This window comes from Diabrotica virgifera, chromosome 1 (genome assembly GCF_917563875.1).
Source record: "Diabrotica virgifera virgifera chromosome 1, PGI_DIABVI_V3a".
In the NCBI taxonomy this organism is placed as follows: Eukaryota; Metazoa; Arthropoda; class Insecta; order Coleoptera; family Chrysomelidae; genus Diabrotica; species Diabrotica virgifera.
This window is the reverse complement of record NC_065443.1, coordinates 176,402,537-176,430,248: the sequence shown is the minus strand read 5'-3', so window position 1 is coordinate 176,430,248 and position 27,712 is coordinate 176,402,537. Positions and strand designations below refer to the sequence as shown.

Genomic DNA, 27,712 nt, shown 5'->3' with positions numbered 1-27,712 from the left:
TTGAAAGAAAATACTTCAAAGTTTTCCTCTTCTTCTTTTATATAGGCAGTACTGCCTGTTTTTCTTCAACGGCGCCTTTCATTCTGCCCCTAGTCATTCCATTTTTTCCTTGGTCGTCCTATACTTCTTCTGCCTAACGGTGACTTGTCCCTGGCTATTCTTACTATTCTTGATTCAGACATCCTGCTTATGTGTTCATTCTACTCTTCTTTTCTGTTCTTTACCCAGGTATTTATATTGTCTACCCCACATATGCGTCTGATTTCCTCACTTCTTACCCTATCCTGTAGTCCTTTTCCAGCAATCCTTTTTAAGATCTTCATTTCGTTGGTCTCCAGATCTCTTCGTGTTTTGCTTGTATTTGGTCTTGTTTCGGCCGTGTAACTGGCCTAATAACTGACATATATTCGGGCTTTTGTTTCCAATCTTAGGTGTTTGTTTTTCCAAATTGTGTCGTCGTTTAGGCATCCGGCCGTTCTACTGGCTTTAATTATTTGGTGTTTTACCTCTTCTTCGCTTTTGTTGTCGGCTGATAGATTAATTCCCAGGTATTTGAAAGTCATTACTTGCTGTATAATTTGATTGTCCAACTCCAATTTGCATCTTATAGGTTCTTTGGCTATTACTAAGCTTTTTGTTTTTGGGCTGATATTTTCATATTCATTTATTTTGCGTTAATGTTGAATTCGTGCAGTAACCTTTGCTTTGTAGGTCGTCTTCGCACTCTGCTACTAACACGGTGTCATCGGCGTAACAGAGTATCTTTATCTCTCTATCGCCCATTTTGTACCCTCTTTTTTTCTTCACTTGTTTTATTATTGCATCCAACATTATGTTAAACAGTAGAGGGCTTAGTGAATCTCCTTGCCTGATTCCTGTGTTAGTTTTATGATATCTTTCTTCAAAGTTTTAACGTGCCAAATATACTCACGGATAAAAATATTGCATATATGCATGTGGGATGAATTTTTTGTGCTGCTTTCCTTAGCCCCCTGTATCTGGAATATCCCCCCCGTATCTTTATAGGAATTGGATTTCTTTTCCGAATGCGGTGTTTTAAAGTACAGTAATACCCCGAACTTATGCGATAGGTGGGACCGAGCGATAATCGCGTAAGTCGAATTCGCGTAAGTCGGGGTATAATTTCGTATATATGTATGATTGGATGACACTATTACTCTTTCAAGTCTTCTTAGATATAAAACAAAAAATTCCTTTATAAAAGTAACAAACACCCATTCTATTAGATAAAACTGTAGATAATAAATACCTAATACAAAATAAAATCGCTGATTCTGTGTGAAAAGTCCAGACATATATAATATTTACTTTGGATGAGCAATAGTGTGTGGGTGGTAATTCTATCTCGTCGATAACTAAACGAATTTGTGGCGCTTAAATAATGAATCGATATGATTTTAAAATCGCATATCAAATAACAAATCGACAAGATTTGAAAATCGCGTAACTCTGGGTTCGCGTAAGTCGAGGTATTACTGTATCACATAAATGCTATAATCGGATTTAAATCTGATCTGGGCTAAATACGGGCCAGTATAATTTTTAAATTGAATCTCACCAAGGTAAGTATTCACTATGATAGCGACATGAAGACGTGCATTAGCACCATATTATCCAATATGGCTTTCAAATGACAAAACAGGATCTTCTAAAATGGTTTCAATGTACATATCAGTTGACATTCGCCTAATCATCTTCACGTGTTCGTGTTCCTTTCAAAGCCATACCGCTCCGTAGCACTATGCCGCCACCACCAAAACTAACGCTCTGTATGAGGTTACAACCGACATACTGTTCGTTAACTCTTCTGTAGACGAAGTTTTGTAAATCTTGCTTCCATATGGTGAACGGTATGCCAAATGTAACCTCATACAGAGTGTTAATTTTGGTGGCGGCGGCATAGTGATACGGAGTGGTATTTCTTGGAAAGGAGATACCGAGCTTGTGAACGTGATTGGTTGAATGACAGCTGATATGTACAATAAAAACATTTTAGAAGATCATGCTTTGCCATTTGCCAGCCATATTGAATAACAAATTCTTGTTAACGCACCATAACGCAGGTATTCATGTCGGTAGAATAGTGATCACTTACCTTGATGAGATTCAATTTAAAAATTATATTGGCCACCATATAGCCCATATTAAATTTAATTATACCATTTATATGATACATTAAAAGACCGCATTCGGAAAATAAATCCTATTTCTGTGACACTGGGCGGGGGAAGCAGAAAAAATTTTATTTCAAAATATGCAATATTTTTGTCCGTGAGTGTATAAAAAAGATTTCATTTCAACGGAGTTGTCTACAAAGCTTCAAAATGTGGTCCTTAAAATCGGCCGGCCTGGAAACTTGGTAGAGCGGCGGGAAGGGATGGGAGCTGTTATTAGGTCCATTATTAAGTATTAAGTCCATTATTCAACTTATATTCTGCTAGTATTCATACTCCACCCAAAAAACCTACGACGACTGTCTACGGTCATTGAGGCATATAGTTGAAATTATTATACAATGGAGAAATGAAAATAATATGACAATGTCCACAGAAAAATCCAATATTGTTTTTCACCAGGCATAGATTGCGCGCACCGGGAAACGTAACCTCGAATGGGCGTACTATACCAGTGGTGAATCAGTATAAGTATCTAGGGATAATACTAGATAATAAACTTCTGTGGACTAAACATATTCAATACATCAAAGGTAAGTGTGAAAAATAAATAAATATACTAAGGTGTATTACCAACAGAAAATGGGGTGCAGACCCCAAAACAGCTTTATTGTTCTACAATGATTGTATTCGGTCAGTTGTGGACTATGGGTGTTGGATATATGGATCAGCAAGCAATACGAACTTAAAAATATTAGATCCGATACAATACAAATGCTTGAGAATATGTTTAAGTGCAATGGTATCCACTCCAACAAACGTTATGCTAGCAGAGTGTAATGAAATCCCATTAAAATTACGTAGACAATTTTTAGCTCAAAAATACTGTATAAAGCTAAGAAACACTAAGTCACACCTTTTAACAAATCTGGCTTTATTAAACATGGAAAACTTGACTAGCAAATATTGGAGAATAAAAAATTCACCACCACTAACAGATGCATTCATTGAAACCAGAAATTATACAGATTTTCCTTATAAAAGTATCTACTCTTTTTTTACATAAAATTATTCCGTCTTCGGTTATTGTAACCTCCGCTTGTCTCAGTATATTGTTTCCGATAATAATTTCAACGTCTAGTTCTGCTCTTGGAATAACATGAAACAAAATATTAAAATCCTCTCCTTGAATTTCTACCATTTTATTAAATGAACCTACTGAACTGATGTCACTTCCTGTATCCAATAATGCACGTAGTGATAATTTTCCAACCTTCAATGTTACCGAGTTTTTATAGCCTAAGTTAATAACATTTACATGTCCAGAAGTTGATGGTTCCTCTTCTCTGTCATTGCATCTAGAAGAGATATGTCCAAACTGATGGCATTGAAAACATTTCACTCCCTTGGCTTTGTCAGGACAATCTCTCGATCTGTGTCCCTGACTTCCACAATTGAAACATTTTTCTTCCTTTTTATTCCTACTTTGAGGCGCTCTTCTTTCATCTCGTCTTACTTCCTCGTTCGTCCACGTCTTTTTATGCGTCTCGGTTTTAACTGATTTTTGCGTCGTCTGTTTTTTAATTAACTCGTACAGTTTAATCTTCTCTTTAAAATCACCGAAATTTTTGGCACCATAAAATATTACTTTATTAGCAGGGTCGTCCATAATTCCCTCAATTATATACTGCATTAAGACTTCATTTTCGATGTTTCCTCTGCTAACGATTTCTCTCATTTTTAGTACATATTCCTGTGCGCTTTCACCTTGTTTCTTCTTTCTATTCATCAGCATTCTGTGTATTTCGGCACTACTTATTTTGTTCCCAAACTCTGTTTTCAGTCTTTTCTTCGGGAGCCTCCAGCTATTAACTCCCTTCTCTGACTGTATATACAGTTTAGCTATTCCTTTTAGACATCGTTTAGCGAAAATTAGCATTTGCAAATCATTCCATCCCATCAGATTGAAAATTTCTTCAAAATTAGCAATCCATTTTCCTATGGGATAATCGTCTTTTCCGTCGAAAGTTCTTATACTGTCTTCTACGTCTCTAAGAGTTAAGGCAAATGAATCATTCATAGCCATCGTCTTCGGTAAACTTCTTTACCGTTTTCCTTGTGATAAACGTCTTTATCACCGTCATCGTCGCTAGCGTCTTCGTCTTCATCGTCATTCTCGTCTTCAAAATTGAAGTCATTTAAAAATGACCAAATACGTTCAATCACGTCGTCCTCTGAACCAGCGTAGTTCAGATCCAAAACATTGAAAACTGCTACTAAGTCCGGCATACTTAGTTTATTTTTCACGTCGTCTATTTTTGTGGAATATTCCCCGGATTCTTTATTCCACGCAAAATTTGTAAAATTCCGCAAGTTCTTCCTAGTTTGTCGCGGCAACCCTTTATCACCGTATGCAACAACATGCAACGCCTAAACAGCAGTTAATGCCAAATTTCTAAGATTTAAACTAATTTTTGGAAAATCGTTAAGAGTTTGTTTAGACTGCATTTTAAAAAGGTATATAATAATAAAAAAAAACAAGTTAGATTATCTTTTAACTAAACAGTTTGATTATTTTTTCCCGTATCCAAATTGTATTTGTGAACTGTAGAATTGTAGTCGCTTTTACTTCAAAATTATCAATATTTACTGCAAATAGTAACAAAGTTATGATTTATTTAAAGAAATAAACAAAAAAACAATGAAAAAACAAAAAAAGTTAATCGTTATAGTTATTTATGATATAAGTGTTAAAAGTACACGTTTAAGGCACGCATGTGAAAGTTTGCAGAATGAGCGAAGCGAGTTCTGCAATTCACATGAGTGCCTTAAGAATGTACTTTTTAACACGCATATCATACAATATTTTCTCTACAAACGTAATTGCAGGACAATATCTACAAAAACTTTTACTTGAACTTAACTGACATTCCATTTTTATATTTTATTGACATTACATCAAAGTTGCCTATACGGTCAATACGAACTGCAGTGCCATAAAATTTTTAAAGCACTAGTGCCTTAAAGTAGCATTTTTAACGCTCGTATGGAGTGCTAAAAATTGCATTTTTAACACGGTTGTAGAAAAAATAATTTATGATAGTTCTTTCTCAACATTCACTGTTTATCGTCAAAGTTCCAGTTCACAGTTCCTCGAAAAAAATAATCTTTGGTCAGGTTTCTACTTTGCAGACACCAGAATAAAGTGTCTTGATTACTTTTAAAATATTGGAAAAAACACACCTGATTTCTCCTTGGTAATACTGCTTGCTATGATTGCGTCTCGTCGTCTACACTGTATTAGCCTGCCTCTACTCCACCAACACAACAATTCACCAACAGTTTCCAAAGTCCGAAAGTCGCCAACAGTTTAAAAAAGTCCGAAAGTCACCAACAGTTTTCACGTTTCACGAACAGTCATAAACAGTTTCCAAAAATTACGTCACGTCACTTGAGCCGATTTTTTAAATTACACGTCACTTTACGGTATTTCGCGAACTTTATAACGAAATTGTCTTTCTTAGATCCCGGTTGAGCCCCCAAATTATGTAGGAATCTTTAAAGACAATCGTAATAAAAGTCCATGTGATGTTTAACAGTTTTAATTAATAAAATAGATAACTAAATTATAGATACTATTAAATTGACGAAATGTAAACGTGTTTGTGTAATTGCGACCAAAATTTACGTGTCCTTGTTCTTACAAAAAAATAAATGTATTTAGAGATAATTGCGTCTAATCAATATTATAACCGGCTTGTCATAATATTCGTCTTAAGGCGTCTTTTTACGTCTTATCCCCAATAACACGACTGTCGCGGTTCTGATCTTAAAATTGACTGCCATATTCTTCCCACAATAACCAAAATTCTCTTACTGCTAATCTCCTCTTCTCATGGTTTAATTCGCTTTCGTGAGAACTAACCTATTAAAATTTAATCAAAGTATGTACCGACTTTTTCCAATAAACGAAAACTATAAAATTAGTCAAGGCGACTACTGTTTATCTTAAAGTCCGATTCCAAACGATTGAAAATAAACACAATCTTTTTACTAAACTACCCGTTGATTAGATACGCCCCCGCATCTGCCCCTAAGAGCGTCGTGGTTACGTGTTTTGTAATGATATTTAAAGAAAAATATATACAGGAGTCTTAAAAATTAAGGTAAAATATTTACAATTCTACAGATCTATCGAATTCTACTAAATTTATCGATTTTGATACGGGATGCAGAATGTGTTTAGTATAGTGTAACAAATGTCAATTATTCCGTATTTTTCCATTTTTTACTGTTTGTTTCCGGAAAAAACAGGTTTTTTTCCTGCACCCAATTTTTCCGGAAATTTTAAATCTCTACCCATGTCTACTAATCTGAACTCCAGTTTACCTGATTGCAAAAAATCCAATCTAAACTCTCTAAATCTGTCGTTTACATTAAAAGAATTATCAGAAACATTGTACTGTTGCAAAAATTCAGCTGCAGGTCCAGAAAACATTCCCTTTATCTTTATTAAAAGACTCTCTCGACCTAGTCTAGTCGAACTGCTTGAAATTTACAATTAAGTATGGACCAAACAATCATTTCCAAATACGTGGCAAAATTATCCCAGTTAAAAAACAAGGCCAAAAAACCTTCAACTGATCCAAATTTCTACAGGCCAATTTTTCTCACATACTGTAAACTAAATAATATCTAAATAGGTCTAAAATAGACTACTCAAGTTTTATTTATGTCAGCTAGCCCATCTGATTTAAAACTTAATTCTGTACACAACACTGCACTTCGAATTTGCCTTGGAGCCTTCAGGTGGAGCCCGCAAAGAGTTTATGTAGAGAAGCTAATTAACTTCCCCTCTGGCTACGTCGACGTCTATGTCACAGTATCTCTCATCACATCTGAATAACATCGATCTTTCAGCCACAACCCCAATATCAATATCTCCTAAACCTCCCTGGAATAAATTGATATCAAATTTTAATCTCACGTTAACTAATTATGATAAGCATAAAACAAATCCACAAATTCTAATAGTCTGGGCAGATTATCGTAGAATAGGGAAAACTTATTTACCAGCAATTTTATCGCTGGAATCGAATCTTATGATTGTATATATTAATAATATAGGTATGCAAAGTCCGCAGATAGTGTGCTACTTTTTTTATAAACAAAATGGCGTCCGAAAATCGTGTTTTTTTTTCAATTTTTGCTCTATAACTCCAAAGATTTTAATTTACATCAAAAACACCCAAATAAAAATTCACCATAATTAAATTCTGCATAGAGACGTGTTTTTCCCGATTTACTTCGACAAAAATTTTCCCCGGAAAATGTGGGTTTTTTTAAAAAAATCTTTAATTTTCAACTAAAATTTTAGATAAGTAATTGTTTGTCAATAATTAAATAACTTGGTAATATAAAAGCTCCTTTCGTATAGATTATAATTCCAGAAGCCGATGGAAATTGAATGAACAGTTTAGCAACAATTGAATTGTTATTTAAAAATTTACGGTCGCTATAATAGCCACAATAATTATGATGCATAAGAATAACTATGATTTTTGTATAAAAAGACACTGTACCTATCTAATGTACTTTACAGAATCGAAATTGGACTATTTAAGCGGCATCAGGAATATTTTAAAACCATAAACAATTTTTTGGCTTATAAACAAATAGAATATCTCGGGAAATATTAAATTAAATGGAATCACGAAAACGGTATTGAAAAAAAAAAGCGGAAGGACGCTTCTTTTAAAAGAAAAAACGTTTAATTGTGATGAGTGGTTCCTGAGATACAACCGGTCAAAGTTGACCGGCATTTACGGCAAAGATATAAAGAATAGGATCATCATTTTCAAACCATCACCTTTTTATTTCGGTCCTCTTTCTCCAGACTAATTTTCATATCTTTAAAATACTCATAACATATATTATTATAATAAAAACTATCGATATTACGAGTGAAAATTGCCAACAATAGCAAAATTCCAATCAAAAATTAGGTTGGAGAAAATGTAATCTCAAAGTTCAAAATCGGTATACGTTAAAAAAATGCATTTTCTCGGCTTCCCATGGAGCAATTTTCTTCATTCTTTTTTTGTTCCTAAGTACCTCGAGTAGAGCCATCTAACTAACGCATTATTAAATGTCAAACTTGCTTTTGTTTTGTTATAATAAATTAATTTCTTTATTATAACAAAATTTTTTAATTTGATTAAATAAAGATTGTTTAAATAACTATACAGCTTTCAAATGAAAATATTTGTGTTTTTAACGTCAAAAGGTACACTTGTAGTAAGGGCCTAGCCAGGTAAGATGATGAAAAATGCCCCTTAACTCGATGCCAATACCATATAGGTCACCGTTTAGTCCAGAGAAATAAGGTTTTTGTCGGGACACTTGAGCAGCCAGGTTGCAAATGGATTTTTTGGGTACTATATACCTAATACATTATAAATACAAAAATGCCCGTCACAGTTCGGACGAGAAACTTAGTTATTAACAAATAGGGGTCAAAAATGGCAGTTTTTTCGTTTAAATCGCTACAGGTCAAAATAGGGTAATTATATATATTATTTAGAGTATTCGTATTTTAGTAGATCAGCCAAGGTTTAAAATGGCACTTTTTGAATTTTGGTCCGATCATTTTTTGCTTCGGAAATTGCAATATAAGACTAAAATTTCAAAAATAAAAAATGTGCTATAACTTTTGCGAAAATGGCCTTAAGACTTTCATATTGCACAAACATTCCATATAATGCACAAAAATTTTTAAGACGATTCGTCCATTAGTTTAAATTTTATTCAATTTGTTTATCGCAAAGAACTTTTTTTGCAATGTTATTGTTCAGAAAATAATAATGACATAGCAATTCTGTGGAAACCACATGCAAGAAGAATAGTTATATTTTCAAAGTTTTGAAAAAAATCATTACAAAGTCGTTTTTATCACTCCGAAAAAAGTTTAGTAAAATATAGTCATTTTTGGCTTATAAACAATTTGAATAGCTTTGTTAATATTTACTATAGAGTAAATCTACTTTAGGATTTCAAAAGCTAGTATTTTTACACGAATTTTTACAAAAAAACTTTTTGCCTAGGTTAATTAGGCTCAAAGTTAGCCACATTTATTATTTAATTCGCAGTTACTTCTATATACATCAAATTCTCCTGTAACAGTGTTAGTTACCATACTACTCCGAAACGGCTTGGCCGATTTTTATGAAATTTTACACGTATATCCTATAGGACCGAGAAGAGGTTTTAATCTATTTTTTATACCCATAAGTTATAAGGGCCCCTGACATTTTTTTTTTATTTTTTTGGACAAAATTATCTATCTTAAAAATAAAATAAAAATTCCATTTTTAATTCAGTTGCAATGCGAAGGCAAAACAATCTTATTTTTCACTTAAAATAAGGAGAGCAGTCCAGCCCTCTGAATCGACGATTTTCGACTCTTGTTGGAGTCTCATCGGAGAGAGCGTAGGCCTGCTTCTCCATACTTTAAGTGATCAACACCGAGAGTTTATCCCCCACACCGCAACTGACGTGAATGGACTAGGTGACTAGCGTCATCTGGCAATTGAAAGATGAAGTAGTTTTCAATTCTAATAACAATATTATTAATATTTAAAAATATTAAAGTATTACTAAAAGATTTCTAAATTGAAAACTTATTGGTCCATTTTCTTGGTAACACCTCCAAGAATTAAAAATGGAATTTTTATTTTATTTTTATATTGGTCGTTACTTCTTTGAGTAACTTAGGTCCATTTTCTGTTGCAATTTACCAGCTGAACAGACGGGGTCGTGAATTGTAAGTTTTTTTAATTCCCTCTTGTCTTCTTCGCTTCAACATCCATCTGGCTTGCAAATTTTAGAAGCCATGGAGGTGTTACCAAAAAAATGGACCAATAAGTTTTAAATTTAAAAATCTTTTAGTAATATTTTAATAATTTTAAATATTAATAATATTGTTAAATATTAATAATATTGTTATTAGGATTGAAAACTACTTCATCTTATCTATCTTAATTTTATATGATGCAGAATTAAAAAATTAATACAACCCTTAATTTTCACTCCTTTATCACCAACCCCTATTTGTTAATAGCCTATACCTATACCCTATATATTTACATCTACAAAATTCTCCTGTCACAGAGTTAGTTTCCATACCCCTCCGAGACCACTTGACCGATTTTTATGAAATTATATATGTATATTCGGTAGGTGTTAGAATTGGTCGTAATCTATTTTTCATATCCCTGAATGATAAGGGGAATTCCCCCTAACATTTTGTAATGTTAGGTGGGGATGTGTGTACATAACGTACTCTATAAGACTACGAGTACATACAAATTAAAAAAATTATGATCAAAATCCATCAACAAGCTCAGGCAATATTAATCGCAGCATATGTTTGCAGAATCAGTTTCATTTTTTGAGTGCACGGATTTTATTAATTCCCCTCCACCGACCACGAATTAATTTCGTTCGGACGCTATTTTTAAAACTTTATTAACCAGTTTGTTGAGGTTCAAAGTTTACTCAAACTTTCACACATAAACTATATATCTTTAACTTCAAAATGGCTTAAGTTAGGTTGCTTAATTGTTATAAACAAAGTAGCCGTCAATTAAATAAAAAAAAAGTGGCTAACTTTGACCGTAATTAACCTATGCGCAAAGTTTTTCTTTGAAAATTCGCATAAAAATACCAGTTTTTCAAATTCCATTGTAGTTTTAGCCTACAGTCAATTTTAACAAAGGTATTCATATTGTTTATAAGCCAAAAATGACTCTATTTTAGTAAAATATTTTCTGAGTGATAAAAATGACTTTTTAACGATTTTTTTAAATGCGTTGAAAATATGACTATCTTCTTTTATATTGTTTTCACAAAATTGCTATATCATCATTATTTTCTGAACAATAACATTGCGAAAAAAAAGCTCTTTGCGATAAACAAATTGAATAATATTTAAACTAATTGAGGAATTATCTTCAAATTTTTTGTGCATTGTGTGGACTGTTTGATTCAACTTTTCATGCAATATGAAAGTCTTAAATTCATTTTCGCAAAAGTTATAGCAAATTTTTTATTTTCAAAATTTTAGTTTTATTTTGCAATATCCGAAGCAACAAATGATCGGACCAAAATTCAAAAAGCGCTATTTTAAACCTTGGCTGATCTAATAAAAAAAAATATTATAAATAAGATATTTAATTGCCCAATTTTTACCTGTAGCGATTTAAACGAAAAAAACTCTCATTTTTGACCCTTATTTGTTAATAACTAAATTTCTCGTCCAAACTGTGACGGGCATTTTTGTATTTATAATGTATTAGATATATAGTACCCAAAAAACCCATTTGCAACCTGGCTGCTCAAGTGTCCCGAACATGGTATATTTTTGCCTTATTTCCCTGGTGTAGTTAAGCACATATAGAGAAACTCACTTTCTGAAATTTTTAGCCCCTAGGTGGACACGTGACCCACCTAGAGCCTAAATAGGCTTTATATGTTTTTATTTTTTATCTCAGCCGCATCAAGAGCTAGTACTTTAAGTAGAAAAGTTGTAAGTTTCAAAAAGTTCTGTCTTTTTTTTATTTTTGGCGGGAAATTTTAATTTCAGGACGATTTTAAAATTTTAAATGAGTATAAAAAAATAACTAAGAGATTCGTTTTCACGAAAAAAATTTATATTGTGTATTTTTGTATAATGTTTCACCCTGAATTTTTTCAGACTTTTAAAATTGGTGAAACGTAGTTTTAAAAATTAAAAACCGCATTTTTTTGTTTTTTTTTTCGCTTTTTGATACAAGTTTATACATGGTGTTTAAAAAAAGGTAACACCGTCACTAGAATAGATAAAAAACTGAAAAACAATTAAATAAAAATTTTTTGTAATGCCATCCATTTTCACGATACAGGGCGTTAAAAAAAACAAAATTTTACACATTTTTTACGATATTGCCGAAACTACTGGCAACATTGTAATAAAATTTGGCAGGTTCTAAGAGGTAGTTATTGTGCATTTTTTGACATACAATTAAGAATTTTATATTCATCATTGGCGCGCATGCGGGTAATGGTCTAAACTTATTAAAGAAAAAAAGATAGTACGCCACTGACATATTTTAAATTAACAATTATTTTTGAATTCCTCGTTCCATTTGTGACAAAACATTTGTCTTCCCATTTTTTCACACGACGCGCCATTTTTATGCAAGAAATAAAACATCTTAACCCTTACAAAGTATTAGAACTACTATGTTGTTTCTATACAATCTACATTATAGTTACTCGTAACTGGTACATCGATAAAAACAATTCAAATACTTTGGAAGTACATATTAAGATATTTTATTTTTTGCATGAAAACGGCGCGTAGTATGAAAAAAGGGAAGATAGATTGTTTGTCACAAATGCAACGAAGAATTAAAAAATTATTGTTAATTTGAAATATGTCAGTGGCGTAACAAACCCTTGTTTTGAATTCTGGGTTGTTCAAATATTGTCATACGATATCTACACAAGCGAAGAGCTTCACAATGTAACAGAAAAATGAGATAACTAAATGCTTTTTAATTTATCAAAATCATCAAAAATTTCAAATTTTTATATATTTTCATGACCTTGCGGGATCGGAAGATATTTGTTAAATTTGTAAAAGTATTTTTTTTAACACTCAACCATGCCAACTGTAATTAAATTTTACTATAGCATTTTTATTCATCCTTCGTATACGAAGGATGAATAAAAATTTTTGAAAAAAAGATAAAATTTCATATTTTTCATAATCTTTAGGTCCGTTGCGGGATCGGAAGATAAAGTCCGATGTGAATAATTGTTTTTTTGTTTTTCTATTAATTACGGAATTACTATTATTAATAGTAATTAGCGACACGGAATAATCAACTTGACTTTTTTCGCACCAAATTAACCTACAGCCGAATTATTCTCTATTCTCCAAGCCGCAAACTCTCTATCTCCAGGACTCTTTAGCGTCTATCTATTCTATAAAAAGTATGTATACGGTACATCCGTTGGTCCAAGCTATCCAAAACTCTTTCGATAGTCTAATCTCACTGGGAGTAACCATAACCATGATCTGGATTCCGTCTCATGTGGGAATCTCTGGTAACGAACTCGCCGACCACTTTGCAAAACAAGCCTTTTTTTCTACTAAAAAACTGAAAACATACAGTGACATATAGATCTACAGTCGTTTTTTTTTAAATACTATCCTAATATCTTGGCAAGATCACTGGAACAAAATTCCTTCTAAGCTTCGTGATATCCATCCCTCCATAAAAAAACTTCAGTTTCCCTTCTTCTTCTTGATGTGCCTATCCGTGAATAATGTTGGCGATCATCATGGTAATCTTCACTTTTTCTGCAGCAACGCGGAAAAGCTGCACGTATTATGTTGTGTTGAACCAGGTTCTGAGGTTCTTTAACCAGGATATTCTTTTTCTTCCTGGACCTCGCTTTCCAAATATTTTTCCTTGCAGGATGGCTTGTAGGAGGGCATATCTGGATTCATTTCGCATGTGTCCAAAGTATTCCAACTTTCGAGATTTGATGGTGGTTAGTACCTCTCGGTTCTTCCCCATTCTTCTAAGGATCTAATAATTTGTGACTCGATCAGTCCATGGGATTTTAAGAATTATCCCATATAGCCACATCTCAAATGCTTTCAATTTTAGGATCATATCTTCGTTCAAGGTCCAGGATTCAACACCATAAAAAAGGACAGAAGACGTAGCATCTCAGCATTCTTATTTTTATACCAAGAGAAAGGTTGTGGCTCTTGAAAAAGGCCCCCATACGGTTCAAGGTTGATCTAGCTTTTCCGATGCGCGCTCTTACTTGGTTGTTGGCCCATTCTTCGTTTACTATGGTGCCGAGGTAGTCGTAGCACCTCACTCTTTCTACAGCAGACTTTCATCGCTTCGAAGAAATAAATTTTTTAAGTGAAAACTTCTTGAGGGACGTTGTGCACTTTTTGGATGGGGTAAAAGTATTAAATCAGCGACCGTCATCGCTTCGACGAAATACATTTTTGAAGTGAAAATTTCTTTAGGGACATTGTGCACTTTTTAGTTGGGGAAAAATATTGAATTAGAGACTGTCATCGCTTCGGCGAAATAAATTTTTGAAGTGAAAACTTCTTTTTGGGGACGTTGTGCACTTTTTAGATGGGGAAGAAGTATTCAATTAGCGACCGTCATCGCTTCGATGAAACTGATTTTGAAGTGAAAACTTCTTGAGGGACGTTGTGCACTTTTTGGATGGGAAAAATTATTAAATTAGCGACCGTCATCGCTTCGACGAAATAAATTTTCGAAGTGAAAACTTCTTTAGGGACGTTGTGCACTCTTTGGATGAAAAAAAGTATTAAATTAGCTAACGTCATCGCTTAGATGAAAAAAATTTTTGAAGTGAAAACTTCTTGAGGGCGTTGTGCACTTTTTCGATGGGGAAAAATTATTATATTAGCGGCCGTCATCACTTCGACGAAATAAATTTTGAAGTCAAAACTTCTTTAGGGACGCTGTGCATTTTTTGGATGGGAAAAAGTAATAAATTAGCGACTGTCATCTCTTCGACGAAATAAACATTTGAAGTGAAAACTTCTTTTTGGGGACGTTGTGCACTTTTTAGATGGGAAAAAGTATTAAATTAGCGACCGTCATCGCTTCGATGAAACTGATTTTGAAGTGAAAACTTCTTGAGGGACACGTTGTGCACTTTTTGGATGAAAAAAGTATTAAATTAGCTAACGTCATCGCTTAGATGAAAAAAATTTTTGAAGTGAAAACTTCTTGAGGGACGTTCTGCACTTTTTGGATGGGAAAAATTATTATATTAGCAGCCGTAATCACTTCGACGAAATAAATCTTGAAGTCAAAACTTCTTTAGGGACGCTGTGCACTTTTTGGATGGGAAAAAGTAATAAATTAGCGACTGTCATCTCTTCGACGAAATAAACATTTGAAGTGAAAACTTCTTTAGGGACGTTGTGCACTTTTTGGATGGAAAAAAGTATTAAATTAGCTAACGTCATCGCTTCGATAAAAAAATTTTGAAGTGAAAACTTTTTGAGGGACGTTGTGCACTTTTTGGATGGAGAAAAATTATTAAATTAGCGACCGTCATCGCTTCGACGAAATAAATTTTTGAAGTGAAAACTTCTTTAGGGACGTTGTGCACTTTTTGGATGGAAAAATGTATTAAATTAGCGAACGTCATCCCTTCGACGAAATCAATTTTTGAAGTGAAAATTTCTTTAGGGACGTTGTGCACTTTTTGGATGAAAAAAAGTATTAAATTAGCGACCGTCATCGCTACCGTCATCACTTCGATGAAATTGATTTTTGAAGTGAAAACTTCCTGAGGGACGTTTTTTGGTGCACTTTTTGGATGGAGAAAAATTATTAAATTAGGCAACTTCATCGTTTCGACGAAATAAATTTTTAAATTGAAAATTTATTTAGGGACGTTGTGCACTTCTTGGATGGGGAAATATTGAATTTGCGACCGTCATCATTTCGCTGAAATAAATTTTGTACGTATATAAATTATGTGTATGTATACATAAATAGCATAGGGCATACGCATCGCGTATATGATATAGATATAGCTCTTGTTTTTGGATGGGGAAAAAGCATTGAGCTCGTAATTTATTTACGATAAGAAGTTTTCACTTCTGTCGGCACTCCCACGAGTGCCTTCAATTTTTTTCCCGGAGTTAGTTATATTTTGACAGACAAGATGTGGCTGGAAATTACTATAAAACCAAACACGGGAGCTCATATGTTCTTCCACTCTAACTTTTCCCATGCGTCGCGATTCATTGTCAAACAAGTTGAATAAAAAAATAAAGTGAAACGTACGTCGATGTGTTTAATTGGTACGTACTGTCAGAATGTCAGTGGTAATAATTACGAAATGGCTATTATCCCGTGAACGTATCGCATACAGTTAATTTATTGAAGTGTTTAATATTTTTTCACTATTGAGGAGATTGATGGACTCAACATTATACAGCTTGAGCACCATACAGTCTATTACGAATATAAAGATAAATATAGAAAGGTAATAAATAAATTTAAAAAAGGCCACAACAACAAAATTACTATTGTTAATAAAATTTAATATTACCTAAGGTTGAGAAATACAAAACTATCGAGAGAAATACATAAAAAACAATTAATATTTTTAATATATCAATCCTTTGGGGAAACTGTGATACAAATGCAAATTTTTCACAAAATGACAAATTGAGTTATCAACACTACGATATTACTAATACTTGTCTTTGTCTGGGGATCCAAAAGTCAGTATTGCAACTCCTCCTTTATTTAACTGAAATATGATATTTATTTTTTATAAATATAAAACCAAATAAACTTTATTGATAAACAAATAAAACTTTATTGATAAACAAATAAAACTTTATTGATTTATAATAGTTGTTAAGGTATTACCAACGGTATTATAAGGATAATAACGCTTGAGGTATATACGTTGACCGAAAGCGTTATTATCTATAATACCCGTGGTGCCTTCAACGTTTAATGTCCGACTAAATTCTTCTTTATATGCAAAAAATTTGAATGAATTTTGAATTAATTAGTTTTCAAATAAGTACCTACATTTAGCAGCAATAGTCGTAACGTAATTGTGGTAACCATAGTTTTACTTAGGTTTTTATTTGTCAACTTGACAGTATTTAACTAGTTATTTAAATTTAATGCTCAAGGGCGTTATTTTTCAAAATAACACTCAAGGGCATTATAATATCATATTTAACTGACTTCGAAGTCATGTCATTACTTGTTAAATAATATACCAGTCAGACATTAAACCAAATAAACAATACAAGCAAATAAATAAAAAAACTGCTATGGTGGCTCCTGTCTTCTGAGCCACCCTGGATACTTAGGGGTGGTTACCCCGACTATGAGGGTTGATGTAGTAAATATCGTTCGTTGTTAATACATTTATTTACACGTTAAATATATCACAGAAAGTAACTGGTGGTATAGTATTTACTTGAAATCGATGTTACCCCCTCGAATCTCAACTGCTAATTGATTTATCTGTTCTCGTAAAAATATAATTAAAGTCGATTATTGTTTATTTACTGTTTTGGTAACCCAAACGTGATTCAAAAGTGCTGACTGTTAATAAACACCCACTGAATATTATTGCAACTCGACCTTGTATCAAATACTAGCATGCATCGATGCAAAACTAGGTTAATCGTATTTATTAAAAACAAACATTACCACGGGCATTTAATTATTAAAAGGTTTATTTTTAATATGATGTTTACTGAGATGCTGTGTATCCCAATTCATCTTCCCCTTCCCCCGAAAATTTTCTGACTACGGAAAAGAAAATTTTTCTAATAGTACCACTAATTACTTGCTGCGTTTTACGAAGTACAATATATACATTTTTCCTATAAATACTAATTAAATACAAAAAAAATAAAAGTGAAAATGTTCGTTATCTACACTGTTCCCGTTTCACTTGTCACTCACGGTGTTCTCGGATTGTAAGCATATAATCTATTCTTATGTATTTCCTTGATTTTATTGTTTTCCGATCTGATCTTACAATTAACATTATTTACCTGTGTTATTGTGAAAGGGCCTACATAAAGACTATCAAACTTACCATTCTCTTCCCTTTTTACCAGGACTAGGTCTCCTATTTTAAAGTGTTGTGGTGTTGCTTTGAGCTTATTCTTTTCTTGTCGCTCTTTTTTGTGCTTTAGTAAGAAGGTTCTAGCTCTCTCGTGTGCGCTTTGTAGTTTGTAACGTAACTCATTGTAGTAAGCATCTATATTGTAACATGGTTGAACCTCCTGTGTAAGGTCTTCTGGTAGGTTAACCTTCCTGCCATATAATAGTTCAAACGGTGTGTAACCATGATACGCGTTATGGTAGGGGAGCCCAAGCGGGGATTTTTGCAGTTACTCGAGCGCGTCAGATTATCATATGGGGAGAAACCTGGTACACTGCAGATGTACCTCTACCATATATTGGCTCTTAACACAGGGGAGTTCGTTAAGGGGGCCCGAAAAAAAAAATCTATCCTTAAAAAAACTCGAAATTGTCAGATTAAGATAAGGTAAGTTAAGTACATGCAAAAGAGTGTATATTTCAAAAATCTGACGATTTGAGCCGGGCGTAAGGAAATGGGTGAGCCCCAAAGTTTAACAAGAAAAAAGCGAATATTTCGCGAAATTAATGACAGATCGAAAAACTAAAAAATATGTGCTTAATATTTTTTAAAAATCTATCGGAATACCAAATACGACTTCTCACGGAGAGGGGTGGGGGGTAAATTTAATATTTTAAATACGAATCCCGCGATATTTCGCGAAATGAACATCAGATCGAAAAACTGTAAAATGCACTTATTCAATATTTTTGAAAAATCTATCGGATGGTACTAAACACAACCCCCCACGGGAGTGGGGTGGGGGGTTACTTTAAAATCTTAAATAGGAGCCCCCATTTTTTATTGCAGATTTGGATTCCTTACGTAAAAATAAGTAACTTTTATTCAAAACATTTTTTCGAATTATGGATCGATGGCGTTATAATCGGAAAAACGATTGTTGGAAATGAAAAATTAAATTAAAAAATGGCAAGCGCCCACTAAAATGGAAAACTTTACTTAACTTTTTTTGGTTTTAGGACCTACTCTTCACAACCCAATAGGTCCCCAAAGCGCTCGAATGACTGCACATTTAGCATACTTTGCTCCCCTACCATTAGGGGTTGTATTGTAGCAGTATGTGAACATCCTGCAACACACATCCCAATTTTCTCTGCCTTCATCTATGAATGCTCTTACGTACTCGTTTAATGTTCTGTGTAGTTTTTCGCAACTTCCAATGGACTGTGGATGGTATGCCGTTGAGAAGTTGTGATCTATTTTTAATAGCTTTGTTAATTCCTGCATTACTTCATTTTTATATTCTGTGCCTTGGTCTGTTCTTATTTGCTTCATGAGTCCGTATGTTGGTATGAAATGATCAAAAATTCCTCGGGCTATTGTATCTGCTTCTTTATTGCACACGGGTATGCTGACCGCGTATTTAGTAAGTTCACATAACATTGTTATACAGTATCTATTACCTTCGTTACTTTTAGAGTGAATGGACCTATCGTATCTATGTATACTATGTCCCATGGTTTGGAAGAAGTGTCCGATATCACGAATTCTTCGACATGTGTTTTTTTCGGTTTATTAATTTGACATTTATGACATTGTTTAACGTATTTTCTTACGTCTTTTTCCAAATTTTTCCATCTAAATCTTGCTTTTAGCTTCTTTATTAGTCTGTTATTTCCTACGTGTCCTCCAAACATCGGATGATTGTGATATTCTTCTATTAGCCTGTGTTTTTCTTTGTCTTCTTCTATTGTTTCTGGTACTTCACATATGTATATTTCAACATTCTTTAATATTTTGTTTCCTTGTTCAATAAATTCCTCAATTGTGCACACTTTAAAAATAATATCGTTTACGTATATTTTTACTTTACGTACTGCATTCTCTACCGCCAGCTTATCAAGCTGTGCCAACATTTGGTTTAAATCGAAATGATTGAATCCTGTGGCTATGCTCTTGCTGCACTTTATTTTGTTTTTGACCCTAATGCTCAGCCTTGGTGAGATTAGTTCTGCTCCAAAAGACAAAATTGGTAGTAGTCCAGAAAGCCACTGCGCATCCGCTAGGGAAAATATTCTAATTCGTATTTTTTTCACAATCTTACTCAAAAAGGATTACTTTTAACAAATTTGCATGTTGCCAGGACCAAAAGGTGGTCAAAAATTTTTTAAACGTTTTTTTTTTGTTTTTTTCCTAAAATTATTTTTTTTGCATGTAAAAAAGTTTTTTTTAGGTTTTTTGGATCATTCCAAACAGAAAAGTTCTTTAGTGACTTTTCTCTAAAAATGATAGTTTTTGACATATAAGCGAATAAAAATTGAAAAATTGCGAAATCGGCCATTTTTAGTCCTCAAAAACTATGTGAAAACTATGTTGCCAAGGTAGGTAGATATTCTTTAAACATCGATTGATGAAATCCCTTAGAGTTTTTTGCAATACAATATTCAAAACTTCTTTGTTTTTTAATTGCTAATCAAGCGTGCGCGACGCTATTTTCCACCGACAGTATGGTGCAAATGAAAGGAATAAATTCGTTATTTCGTAAACCGGCGACTTTAAGGAAAAATCCCGAAACAGGTCGATTTTTATTTTTAAGTTATGATATTGTGGCATATATGATATACTAGTGACGTCATCCATCTGGACGTGATGACGTAATCGATGATTTTTTTAAATGAGAATAGGGGTCGTGTGCTAGCTCATTTGAAAGGTTCTTCAATTCTCTATTCAGTAATATAAACATTTACATAATTATTTATACAGGGTGTCCAAAAAAATTTTATTAAATTAAATTATTTGACAAAAAAAGAAGTAGAAGGACACCCTGTATAAATAATTATGTAAATGTTTACATTACTGAATAGAGAATTGAAGAACCTTTCAAATGAGCTACCACACGATTCCTATTCTCATTTAAAAAAATTATCGATTACGTCATCACGCCCAGACGGATGACGTCACTAGTATACCATATATGCCACAATATCATAATTTAAAAATAAAAATCGACCTGTTTCGGGATTTTTCCTTAAAGTCGCCGGTTTACGAAATAACGAATTTATTCCTTTCATTTGCACCATACTGTCGGTGGAAAATAGTGTCGAGCACGCTTGATTAGCAATTAAAAAAAAATAGGAGTTTTGAATATAGTATTGCAAAAAACTCTTCGGGATTTCATCAATCGATGTTTAAAGAATATCTACCTACCTTGGCAACATTCAAATTTTCAGTTTTCACATAGTTTTTGAGAGTTAAAAATGGCCGATTTCGCAATTTTTCAATTTTTAATCGCTTATATGTCAAAAACTATCATTTTTAGAGAAAAGTTACTAAAAACCTTTTCTGTTTGGAATGATCCAAAAAACCTAAAAAAACTTTTTTCCATGCAAAAAAAATAATTTTAGGAAAAAAACAAAAAAAAAACGTTTAAAAAATTTTTGACCACCTTTTGGTCCTGGCAACATGCAAATTTGTTAAAAGGAGTCCTTTTTGAGTAAGATTGTGCAAAAAATCTGAATTAGAATATTTTTCCTAGCGGATGCGCAGTGGCTTTCTGGACTATAGTCTATGCGCCTCTAAATTGTTTAGTACCTTTCTTACTGTTTGTTTGTGGGCTTCTGGCTGTAGTGCGAGTTCACTTTCTGCCTTCGTTTGCCTTGCTTCCTTCTTTTTTTCTCTTGCTTGAGCTCGTGTTATAGCTAATATATGGGTATTGTCTATGTATAGGTTCTTTAGTTGATGTAATGTTATTCTTGAAAGACTATCTGCATAGTTATTTTTCCCTGTTATGTATTCTATTTCGAAATCGTATTCCTCTAAATCTAATCTGATTCTTGTAAGTTTCGAAGTTGGTTCTTTCATTGCAAATAAATGTGTTAGTGGTTTATGATCCGTTTTGACTAAAAATGTTGGTGCTCCATATAAATAACATTTGAAATGATTAATTCCCCAATGAATCGCTAGTAATTCCTTAACGATTATAGGTTTATTACATTCTCCTTTATTGAAACTTCTTGATGCGTATGCTATTGGTAGGTCTATTCCGTTATAATCTTGACTTAAAATTGCTGAACAACTCTCGTTGGATGCGTCTGTTGTTAGGATGAATTGTTTATTGAAATCTGGATATTTTAGGATCGGTGGCTTCATCAGAGATGATTTAAGCTTATTGAATGCCTTTTCACATTCTTCTGACCAAAAAAATTTTACTCCTTTTCTTGATAATCTGTTGAGTGGTCTGCATATTTCAGCAAAATTTTGAATAAAACGTCTATAATAGTTACAAAATGCTACGAATCTTTTTGTTTCTTCCGCTGTCTTAGGTGTCGGGTATTATTCAATCGTTGCATATTTCGCTTTGTCTGGTGATACTCCTTCCTGAGAAAGATCATGTCCTAAATATGTTACTTCTCTTCTAAAAAATTGACATTTTCCTGGGTTAAGTTTCAAATTGAATTTTCGACATGTCTCGAATGTCTTTTTCAGGTTGTCTAGGTGATGTTTTTCGGATATTCCTATTACTACTATATCGTCCATGTAAAGAAATGCTTTGTCCGGTGTTAATCCCGAAAATGCTATTGACATCATCCTTGAAAAACTATTTGGGCTTACATTTAATCCAAAAGGTAATCTGGTAAATTGAAGTGCTCCATTTTCTGTGCTAAACGATGTGTATTTTCTCGATGATTTTTCTAATGGTATCTGATGAAAACCTGACATTAAGTCTATAACTGAAAACCATTTTGCTCTTCCTAGTTGATCTAATATCGAGTATATTCTTGGTAAAGGAAATTTGTCTGTGACTATTTTCTTGTTCAGTTGTCTAAAATCTATGCATAATCTCCATGCTTTATTTCCATCTATCGCCTTTTTCGGTACCAGTACTACTGGGCTGTTGTATTCTGATGTAGACGGTTCTATTATCCCTTGGTCTCTCAGCTTTTGTACTTGCCGGTTTAATTCCTCTGTTTGTGCATGAGGTGTCCTATAGTTTTTAATGTATACCGGAGTTTGGTCTTTAACTCTCAGTTTCTGCTCGTAGAAGTTGTTACATGTTAGCATGTCATGCCTTAGGGCGAATATATCTGAATAATCTTCACATAAAGATACTAACTTATCGCGTATGTATTCTGGAATGTCTAACTTCAATGATTCCCGTAATTCCTTTTTCCTATCCTTGCTGTCGTTGATCAGTCTATATATGTTGAATAATTTAATGTCTAATGTTTTGATTTCGTTTGTCTCTACTTTTACTGTTTCGTAGGTTGTGTTCAAAATTTTGATGTACGGATTATTACTTGAAATAATTGCTCTCGCTATGAATATTCCTGGTTGTATTTCTTGTTGTTCCACTATCCTGTCGTTCTTCAGCGTTTGAAAAATTTTTACAACTCTGTAAATTTCACATCTAGGCGGTATTATTATCGTGTCATTATCTATATTATCCAAAATGTTTGTACTAATGTAACAATCGTTGTCCTCTTTAATGTGCATTTTAAGGTTAGCGTAGTCTAGTATGCATTGAAAATTTGAAATAAAGTCTCTCCCAATGATTCCGTCGGTTGGAATAGGAAAGCTAGGTTCCACTAACTGAAAGATATGCTCAAATCGAGATCCTCTTACTTCTAGCGTTGTTTCAACTTCTCCCATTGTTTGTAATTCTCCTTTAGTTACTCCTTTTATTTTCGCTTTTGTGTTTGGTTTCACATGTTCCTTCATAAAATCTTGTGAACACTTCAGTATTGAAATATCAGCTCCTGTGTCTATGATAAAGGTATTTGTGTTTTCTAGGATTCCTGTTTTCATTTGTACAAAATTCGTTAGGTTTAAGTCGAAGTTGTAAATATTATATTCCACTTCTGACTGTGTACTTTCCTTGTTTTGTTCATTCAAAACCCCAACTGCTGGTTTTCTGTTTCCTCTTGTCTGTCTTCTAACTCAAGTAGCCTTACGTTTCTGTTTCGTCCTCCTCTCTGGTTTCCTCTGTATGTTTGGTTGTTGAATTGTCTATATCCTCTGTTGGAATAATTCCGTTGGTTTCCTGTTTCTTCTCCTTCGTTCCGTTGTCCGAAGTTATTTCTTCTTCCTCTGTCGTATTTGTTATGGTATCCTCTTCGGTATTGCTGTTGTCCTCTCCTATTTTCATAATTCGTCCTATAATTGAACACTCTTCCTTGTGTGTTCTCCTCTGTCGTATCAATCGATAAAAATTTAGATACTACTTCCTGCGGTGTTGTGAAATTACCTGCCTCCAGTATTAACTTTGCTCTATCCGTATTAACGTTTCGCTTCATTGTTGCTACGACTGTTTCCGTTGTGTATTTTTTCGCTAGCTCCAATGGCATTCCTTCCGCTATGTATGCTACCTTCAACTGTTCCGCTAATTCCTCTACTTCGGATGCGTACACTGCTGCATCTTTGTTTCCTTGCCTTTTCTTTGCTAACTTGTCTATTATCGTTTTCGGATTGTCGCCTCTTACTTCCTTCTTCAGTGCCGCTGCTATAAGTGGGATCGTATCCTCTGTGGTTATCAGGTTTCTAGCCTTATTAGTCAATCTTGTTTTTATTAATGTTATTGCTGTTTCTTCATGTCCTTCTGCTATTTTTCCAAGTAACTCTAATGCGTCTAAAAATGGTTGTAGTTTCCCTGCGCTTCCACCAAACTCGTTGGGCAATACCTTGCTTGCAATATTCAAAAATTCGTTGATTGTCAGAGCCATGTTTAATATTTTTATATCTTGTTTTATGTCGCTTTTTCCCTCTTTTATTTCCTCGTCAATTTTTTCCTCTATCTCCTCGTCACTTTTTTCCTCTTCTACTTCTTCGTCGCTTTGTTCTTCCTCTATTTCCTTGTCGATTGGTTGGTGTATTGAACTTGGAACTACTGTTCTTAAGTTTACAGCTTGAAATGAGCGTATAACTTTGTCTCTTATTTTTCCGAAATATTTGTTGCACGTTTCTCTTTGTTTGTCCGATAGCGCTTCCCAATTTTTCTTCGTTAAATGTGTGAATTTGTTATACAATTTAATTAACTGTGTCGTTACTTCTTCTTGTATATCCTTAGATTTAGGTACTTTCTTCTTCAAGACCCTTTTGCTTTGCATTGTTACTTCTTGCGTAATCTCCTCAACTATTTTGACGAAGTCTTCCCAAGTAGCTTTGTTGCTACTCATTTATTCATAATTTTCTTATTCTTGTACCCGTAACGAACGCATAAATTTGACAGTCTTACGAGGTATAGTAAATATATATGAAAAATATTATGTCAAAAATAGTAAAAAATATAGTAAAATGCCATAAAAAAAAATCAGTATATCACTCAATATAAATCACCATTAAAAGCAGTAGACCAATAAAAATGTAATAAAAATCAGTAGTCCAATAATAAATGGATAAGAATCAGCAAAGATAAAATATGTTGGTAAATATATAAAAAAATCATATAAAAATCAGTATCAAATAAAAATGTATCATTACGTCCTATAATAACTAATATCAGGGTTAAAAAAAATTCTGTATATTTTGGCAAATATTGGTATCATAAGGAAATTAAAATAGAATAATTAAGTAAAAATAGGTAAAACTTAAAAGGTAATGTGCGTCTTAAATTATAATTACGTTAATATTACTTTATACTTTATACGAATCAGGAAATACCATAAAAATAGCTAACATGGACTTACCACTTTAAACGTCTTTGTTCGTATCACCCAAAAGTCCTCGCTGCACGTCCCATAGCATTGTCCATTGTCCAGACGAAGTTCCATCTCCATACCATAATCATCTCCGTCTCGGGCCTGATGTCTCCATCCTTTTTATGTGGGCACCCCACTGTTATCTAGGGTGGTCGAGGTGCAAGAACATTGACGTGTTTTCCCATTTTTCGTTCTAGACTGCTTGTTCCTTACGTTCTCGCCTGGTCTTGGGTCGCCATATGGTGGCTCCTGTCTTCTGAGCCACCCTGGACACTTAGGGGTGGTTACCCCGACTATGAGGGTTGATGTAGTAAATATCGTTCGTTGTTAATACATTTATTTACACGTTAAATATATCACAGAAAGTAACTGGTGGTATAGTATTTACTTGAAATCGATGTTACCCCCTCGAATCTCAACTGCTAATTGATTTATCTGTTCTCGTAAAAATATAATTAAAGTCGATTATTGTTTATTTACTGTTTTGGTAAGCCAAGGTGAACGTGATTCAAAAGTGCTGACTGTTAATAAACACCCACTGAATATTATTGCAACTCGACCTTGTATCAAATACTAGCATACATCGATGCAAAACTAGGTTAATCGTATTTATTAAAAACAAACATTACCACGGGCATTTAATTATTATTAAAAGGTTTATTTTTAATATGATGTTTACTGAGATGCTGTGTATCCCAATTCACTGCCACTGTCATTGAAAATAAATAAACGTCAAAATTCATAAGCTATCAGACATTCGATATTGTTTATCCTTGTTTAACTTATTAAATAATAAAGGCAAGTAAATAAAAAAACTGCCACTGTCATTGAAAATAAATAAACGTCAAAATTCATAAGCTATCAAAGACATTCAATATTGTTTACCCTTGTTTAACTTATTGTGATTTCTATGGAAAAGAGGCTTAATTTTTGCGATACTAATTTCTTTGAGTTAAAAAGAGACCTACTATAAAAAGTAGTTAAATAATTGCGTGAATGGGAAAAGCTAGAGTGGACGTACTATAGCCAATATTAAGAGTAAGCAAAACTAAATAACATAAATCATACGCCATTCAATAATTATTTATCTACACCATTGTATATAATGTACTGATATCAAATGAGAAAATTATTTATTGTACAAAATAAAAATATTTTGAGGAAATAAATTCCACAAAATTGTATGAGTTTAGTATACTCTCCAACTATTCCAATAATTCTTCTTCTTTTAATGAAAGAGTAAGTTTATTTGAGCTGTTAATAGTGTGAGGTAGGAATTTTTGTGTTGTATGTTTCCTACTCTGAATCTGCCAAAATGAGTCTGAGTTGAGCGAACGCAGTTTATAAGATTTGATATAGTAAGTACCTGACATACAATTTGTGTGTGATAAGTGTGCATGCGATTTAAGTTTGTGAATGTGTGTATTGGCTTGTGCGTATGTGTGCGTATGTATGGATATGTTTTGTGTATGTGATACTAACCCTGTTAAAACTACTTTTCATGACAACTTTTTCCAATCTTTGTGTTACTTCGGTAGTAAGGATTTGCGTAAAGGTGTCATAATTGGAACTCGTCAGAATATCCTTAAATGATGAAAGTAATGTTTCTAAATTCATTATTAACGTTTGAACAAATGATTCGCCTGCTTCATACGCTGATAGTTCATCCTTAAAAAACAACAAAAGGGTGTGATTAAAATATATGCGGTAAAGTGGTGTACCAGCTATCTAAGAGACTTAGGGATTCTGCACACGAAGCGTATCGTCATAGACGCGTATAAGTTTCGTCATGCAGCGACGATTCCTTTACGCTTTAAAATCCGCAAACGAATCGATTTGCAAGCGGCATGTGATCGTCTTGTTTTAAGGTTTTCCATGCTTTTACAGTAGTTGCAAAGATGTTAAGTGATGAAGAGGACTTACATTTGTTAAATTATCTTCGCCACCGCAAAAAAAAGAAACAGAGGAAATTTTGGGTGCATCCTTATATCTACAAAAACTACAACAGAAGGTTATTTATTGCCGCCAAAGAGTTGTCGGAAGATGACTCTAAATTCCACACATTTTTCTGGAGTACTCTTGTTTGGGTATTATTATATAAATACTGATAATTTTCAATCAGTTGGACAAATTTTAATATTTGATCCGCCATTCTCATAAAATTCCATCAAA

The 27,712-nt window shown here is 33.4% G+C and overlaps 1 protein-coding gene across 4 annotated transcripts in view; it reads right to left on the bottom strand.

Moving 5' to 3' along the window:
* LOC126878895 (conserved oligomeric Golgi complex subunit 4) overlaps positions 1 to 27,712 on the bottom strand; it is a 234,484-nt gene that overhangs the window by 32,699 nt on the left and 174,073 nt on the right. For 3 of the 4 annotated variants that reach the window (XM_050641789.1, XM_050641792.1, XM_050641790.1), the window contains exon 8: positions 27,023 to 27,208. The exons of the other annotated variant lie outside the window; for it this stretch is intronic. In XM_050641789.1, the coding sequence (XP_050497746.1) occupies positions 27,023 to 27,208 (186 nt within the window). The remainder of the gene's footprint in view (positions 1 to 27,022; positions 27,209 to 27,712) is intronic. 4 annotated transcript variants of the gene reach the window in all.